Source organism: Rhyacophila brunnea, unplaced genomic scaffold (genome assembly GCF_057557595.1).
Source record: "Rhyacophila brunnea isolate RB1 unplaced genomic scaffold, BYU_Rbru_1.0 scaffold_18, whole genome shotgun sequence".
Classification (NCBI taxonomy): Eukaryota; Metazoa; Arthropoda; class Insecta; order Trichoptera; family Rhyacophilidae; genus Rhyacophila; species Rhyacophila brunnea.
Window position 1 is genome coordinate 12,005,680 of NW_028232837.1, and position 6,767 is coordinate 12,012,446.

The 6,767-nt window shown below is 42.4% G+C and overlaps 1 protein-coding gene across 1 annotated transcript; it reads left to right on the forward strand.

The window, feature by feature from the left end:
* Positions 1 to 337: 337 nt before the first annotated feature.
* Positions 338 to 6,229, forward strand: LOC147073212 (uncharacterized). The gene is made up of 2 exons (XM_085945622.1): positions 338 to 1,721; positions 6,027 to 6,229. The coding sequence occupies exons 1-2, from the start codon at positions 338 to 340 to the stop codon at positions 6,227 to 6,229; spliced, it is 1,587 nt and encodes a 528-aa protein (XP_085801748.1).
* Positions 6,230 to 6,767: the final 538 nt, after the last annotated feature.

The window sequence follows — 6,767 nt, forward strand, 5'->3', positions numbered from 1 at the left end:
GCAGCCCCACCAGTGAACTCGGGTGCTGTGGGATGATCACCTGCACACCCTAAAACAACAGATTAATCCAAGCACAGGGAAGCCTCGGACCCCCGTTTCCATCTTGACGACCTCGCCTGAATTCGGTAAACGATTTTATTTTGGAACCTACAATATCCGTACTCTAAATGTCCCTGGAAAGGCCGAGCATCTAACAGAAATACTTTCTCAATACAAGTTAGATGTTCTCGGGATCAGTGAGTGTCGACTCACTGGCATTGGCGAGAAGTTTATTCGTGGGTTTCGTCTATTGTACTCCGGACACGCCACATTGCGACGTAGTGGAGTCGGATTGCTGATGTCCAAGGAAGCTTGCAAGTGCCTCACCAGCTGGGAACCTATCTCCGAACGTCTACTCCGCGCTACTTTCAAGACCAAGTCGGGCTCCATCACTTTTCTGCAGTGCTATGCTCCCACAGAGGCTGCTAGCGATGCAGATAAGGATACATTCTACGAAAGTTTGGCGGAAGCCGCTGGAAATATCCCCAGCTGTGATCATGCAGTTATCCTTGGTGATCTTAATGCCAAAGTAGGATCTGACCTCTCGCGTGGACCCTTTGTGCTGGGAAAACATGGCCTTGGCCAAATGAACGATAATGGTTCCCGTCTGGTAGATTTTGCCTCAATGAATGGTCTTGTGATTGGTGGTAGTCTTTTCCCTCATAAGACCATCCACAAATATACATGGACATCGCCAGACGGTAATACAAGAAACCAGATCGACCACATTTTGGTCAAAGCGAAATACCGGCATGAACTGCTAGACGTGCGGACATATAGAGGTGCAGACATCCACAGTGACCACGAACTCTTGGTCGGGAAATCCCGTATAGACCTCAAACGAGTCCCAAAACCCAAAAGGACGGTCAGACTCGATGTGGAAAAACTGAAAAGTACCCGTGTGCGTGCAACCTATGAGCTGGAGCTGCAGAAGCGCTTATATGATGCTAGAACTCTCACGTCTTCCATCGACTCGGATCCCTTGGAAGGAAAATGGATATTATTCCGGGATGCTATAATGAGCTCCGCAACTACTGCATTAGGAGAGCGGCATACGCACAGGCCGGACTGGATGTCACCTCATACATGGGAGATGATTGAGAAGAGGAAGCTCCTGAAAGAATTGCGAGACAATGGTACATACGACCCACAGCGCAGCGCGAAATACCAGACAATGGACCGCGTGGTAAAGCGTTCTGCCCGCCGCGATAAGCGCCGACGCCTGGATGACCTCATTCGGGATGCGGAATCTGCTGCCTGCAAGAATAATCCAAGTGCTCTCTTCCGCATCACCAGAGCAATTTGCGGTAAAAAACGTCCAGTGGTCACTGCATTACGCAACTCTGACGGAGTGACAGTCACTGAACCTGCAAAGGTCCAGGAGCTATGGCGCCAACATTTCAGTGATGTCCTGAATCGCCCACCTCCATTGCATCCCTTCGATATTCCGTCGGAGATCACCGCCCTCAGAATCACTACTGCATCGGGATTCTGCGAAGATCCTCCGACAACTGCTGAAGTTAAAGAGGCTGTCAAAAGATTGAAGCGCAGGAAAGCTCCTGGAGATGATGGCATCCATGCAGAATTTCTGCTCTGCGGACTGAGCGCTGTATTGCCGTCCTTGTGTGACTTTCTGCACGAGGTGTGGGAAAGGGAGCAGTGCCCTAAAGCCTGGAGGGATGGTACCGTTGTTACTCTGCACAAAAAGGGTAACCCACAAGACTGTAATAATTACAGAGGAATCACTCTCCTCAGCGTTCCCGGGAAGGTGTTGGCGCAGATTCTCCTGTACAGGATTAGAAGTCCCATGCTGGACGTTTTGCGTGCGCAGCAGAGTGGATTTGTCCCGGGGAAGTCCTGCTCAGAGCATATTTCAACTCTCCGAAGCCTTCTGCAACAGTACCAAGAGATGAATATACCTGTCGCCTGCTGCTTCGTGGACTATGAAAAGGCATTTGACAGTCCTCATCGTGAATCTTTGTGGCAAATTCTGCTAGGATATGGTGTCCCACGGAAACTGGTCGCCGTGATAAGTGCTCTCTACACCAATACAGAGTGTCGCGTGAGAGCAGCCGGAACATCCTCTGACCTCTTTGAAATCACGTCAGGAGTCAAGCAAGGATGTGTACTTGCGCCCTTTCTTTTTATCATCATGATGGATTTCATAATGCGTAAGACGGTTTGCCCCGACAGTGGGATACGCCTACATCATGATGACACAAGCGATCTATGCGAAGAAAGACTGTGCGACTTGGAGTATGCAGACGACGCAGTCGTGTTTGACTCGACGATCGAGAGGTTGGAGGTGACCGTGAACAGGCTAGCCGCGAACTCGATGCGTGTGGGTCTTCATTTGAATGCCGCTAAGACCAAATCCATGTGCAGTGCTGCTTGCATCGACGCCTACACTCCTCTGCGGGTTTCTGGTCTGCCCGTCGAGCTGGTGTCCAGATTCAAGTACTTGGGTGCCACGGTTGCCGATGATGGTGGTATTTCTAGTGAGCTTGGAATCCGCATGGGTGTGGCGGGCTCTGCGTTCAACCAACTTGGAGTCGCATGGAGGTCAAGGCTGTATTCTGTGAGGACCAAATGTCGTTTGTTTAACGCGTGCGTGCTACCTGTGCTCCTGTATGGCTGTGAGACATGGCATCTTACTAAGCTTCAAGAGTCTCGGCTTTTGAGCTTTGAGAATCGATGTCTCCGCAGAATCTTAGGGGTACATTGGTACGACCGCGTTACAAATATCCGAGTTCGTGAGCAGACACAACAGCCTTCGGTGATTGAAGTTATCACGAAGAGACGATTCACGTGGCTGGGACATGTATTCCGGATGCCGCCAAAAAGTGCAGCACTTCGTACCCTTGTGGCACAGCCTCAAGGGTTCCGTCGCCGTGGCCGGCCCTCCCTCACCCTGCAGCGATGCTACAAAAGCGACCTTCGTGCTGCAGGTCTGACATGGCGGGAGGCACAGGAGTTAGCGATGGACCGAGGGAAGTGGCGCCAACTTGTGCTTGCCCTATGCCATAATGTTGGGACGTGACAGGGTGAAAGAAGAAGAAGAAGAAGAAGAAATAAAATTGATAAAATCGGTCAAAAATAAATCTAGTATATTTTATACTATTTAAGACATTTATCGTTAATATTGTATACGTTCAATCTTGGAAACACGTAAGTTTAATAGAGTAAATAATATTGTAATATAAATAATAATGTGAATTTATTAGGAGATTGCTGTTTCTGATAGTAAAAACTTTGTGAATGGGTTTAGCGAGATTTAAAATAGTGAAGCAAATCATGATGTACTTATGGCCTTTCCGCTTCATAATTCTAATTAGTCAGCCAAATATGAAACTGCCGTAAAACGTATGAGATCATGGTGGAATTACTTTGTTAATAGTGGGAAGCATTGTTTTTTTTCCAATCTTTCTCATTTTTATTCATTTATGTGAAAAAATTAAATGAATCGGCAACTTACTAATGTAGTTATTTGTTATTAAAAGTATTTTTTCTGTTTTTATTTTATTTTCCATAAAAATTGATAAAAACGTCAATCCCGAAAGTTTTGGGATTATGTTTATCAATCCCGGGATTCATAGGTATCAAAAATAGCTCGGGATCCCGGGATTGGAATCCCTAGTAGGGATGTTCCCATATGTTAGATTAAGTTGAATTGGTAGTTGTAATCAAGATAGTTTCGAGCGAATTTATTGGAAGAGGTCATACTCAATTCAGAAACTAAAACAAGGTCACTCTGTTACACAATTGCATGAAAATCGAATTTTTTTATTATTAATTTGAAAAAAAAGTACACATTTATATTATATTATCTTTAAAACTACAACAGGCAATGAAGCCCAATAACAGTACTGAAATTGGTAATATAAGTGACCAGGCTTTAACATAATTATATCTTGATCTCAACGGGAATCGAACCTGAAACCCCCGGATGAAAGTATAGTAGGCGGAATCTTTGCAAGCATAAGTCATTTCATACAACGAAGCAGATGGCGGTAAGATCGCAAGAAAAAATCATACACACAAAATCTACATACAAATTTTTTTTGGATTATTCCAAGGCTTAATTTTCATGTGTTTGTAGAAGATTCGATAGACTTGGATACGGTGTATGTGAATTCTAAATTCAGTATTTAAGACAGATGAATTTGTTGGTATTGTTTACCTTTGAACTGTCTTAAGGTTATTTACAATTATTATTCTTAAAAAGGAAGGTTTTACATTTTAAAATAATAGTCTAGTATGGAGATTTCGTCACTGCCATGACCAACCCGTCTCTGCATTCACTAAATATGTTTGGTATCGTCTGGTACTCATCATGTTAGAGCAGTCTAAATGAGTAGGCTATTTTCAGATAAGTGCTATCGTTGGTCCTACAATGTGGAGTGTTCACAGTATTTTCATGATGTCATTGTATATGTTGGCTGCTGAGGTTTTACTCTACGAAGAGGACAGAGCACTTGTTGTTACTAACAAAATTATTCTGAACCGAGAACTAAGTAAGTACGTAAATATAAGAATTCAACTGTATAGGTAATATCGTATGATTTATTATAAAAATATATATCTGTACCTCAGAGGCAGACGGATGCAACTCCGTTTTTGGGGAAAATGAGTTTTTTTAAGAATCGTCATGCATAAAATTGTATTATATTTATTCCTGTCTTACATATTCCAAAAGTACTTTAATTGAATTAGAATAAAACAAATAATGATCATTCTATGTATATTTTCTTAGAAGTTATGAGTATTCAATTAAAATAAAAATTGTTTTTTTGGCTTTCCTGAACAATTGGGTATTTGGCACTTGCATCCGTCTGCCTCTGAGGTACAGATATATTTTCTCCATTGCTCTTTATTAGACTAACCCCTCAAATTCAACTCACATGTGCTAGCATTCTATGTACTCTATCTAATGTAAACTAAGGAGATAGGATGGATGATGATTTGAGTTACCCCATATCCACCTGACATCATGACCATGGGCTGATAGGGCTCTACCCTGGGGGCCTGGCGTGTCGGGTTGACCAGATAAGTGAGATAAAGACACATCATAAATTAATTTTAATAGGAAAAAAAAGTCGCCTGCGGCACTAATATATTTCACGACCATTAACATTTTAAATTGCGATGTAAATTTTCATTATTGTGTGTCGATATTCCATACAGCTCCATAATTAAAGTAGATTAATTAAACATCGCCAATAATACACTGTATAAGTGTATCCTTAATTTGACCTAAAACACAGTCTGAAAAACGTTAACGTAGTGGGTCTCTGCTTTTATCCTTAAGAGCGCTTAACCTTAACCTTAGGGAGACAATAAAAAAAACGCCTTGGACTTACTCTACCGTCATTTATCTTGATATAGTAACATGTAGTGTCATCTGTACCCGTGTACTGAAACAGAGGAGTCAGGCGTTAAAGGTGATGAATATAAGGAGGAATCGGAATTATTCCGTCCTCCATATGACGCAGTAAACATTTCAAATGTCTCAAGATTTAATGATTGAAATCATGCTAATTTTGACGTGCTGAACTTATCTGGAATTTCACCAAACCACGCCCGGTCTCAATTGGGCCTACCACGGGACCATACATTTGATCTGAAGCATCAGTATTTTTACAACGTTTTTTTTAGCTCGTATTCTTATTTGTCCGGTGGTTCTTTGTCCGGTACAAATCTTGCAATCGAACTTCCCGACTAGCTAGACATTTGAAACTTTTAGAATATATCAGAACACGATGCCAATGCATTTTTTTAATACTTTTAGCCATCTTTAAGTAGAATTGGATTCATTTTCAGTTAATTCTGTTTTGTATGAAGAGTTATTTCGACACCATTATTGGTTGCTAAGGGGTCTGGGGTCCTAGCAACTAAATTATTAATATATACTGTCACCAGACGAAAAAACCCCTGGTCCGCAGTTTCAAATCACACATCCACAACCTAATCATACGCCCTTGTGTTAGGATTTGCCTCCCCTGATTTACGAAATAACATCATCGCAACGCACTTCGACAGGCGAAAGCGGGGCCGAGTACCTGATCATTTTTCTAAGAAATTTCAGGCGACCTTGAATACTGACCGCCGCCCAGGCAGAGTTAAACATTTCTCGAATAACCCGCGCTCCTCTGCCCCTCTCCTGAGTAGGATGGACCCGCCAAAAAATTAAAGATGCTTTTGAAAAATAAAATCAGTTGAGATTTACCCTACAATGAAGTGACAACACAAAACGAGTGTTACGCCGGCGCGTAGCGTCACCCACGGGAACCGCATAATCAACCGTGTTTCTAACCAATTACTAAATCTATGTTTAATTATCGGCCAAGATTGCGACGAATATCAAAGTGCCCGCGAAACTAAATTAAATAATGTGTTCAAACACGTGTTCCCATATAATGTGACGACTGTGCGATAACTAAATCTAAGACTCCTTTAAGTGTAATTAATAATGTAAACTAATCGATGTCCACCCTAATGTTATTACAACCCACGCTTGTATAATTTAGTGTGATTAAATATATCCTCTGCGCGGAGGTTTTGAATCGAAGTTTCTGTGTTATAATTTTGTCCTGATGTCCACACAACCCTCAATCAAGGTGATACTCGTGAAGAACGCCGCCAGCATAAATGTGAGTTCTCCACCCCATCCTTCTCGGTATCAATACGTGCGTTACTATGGAAATCAATACGATATGTCAAAATGACAT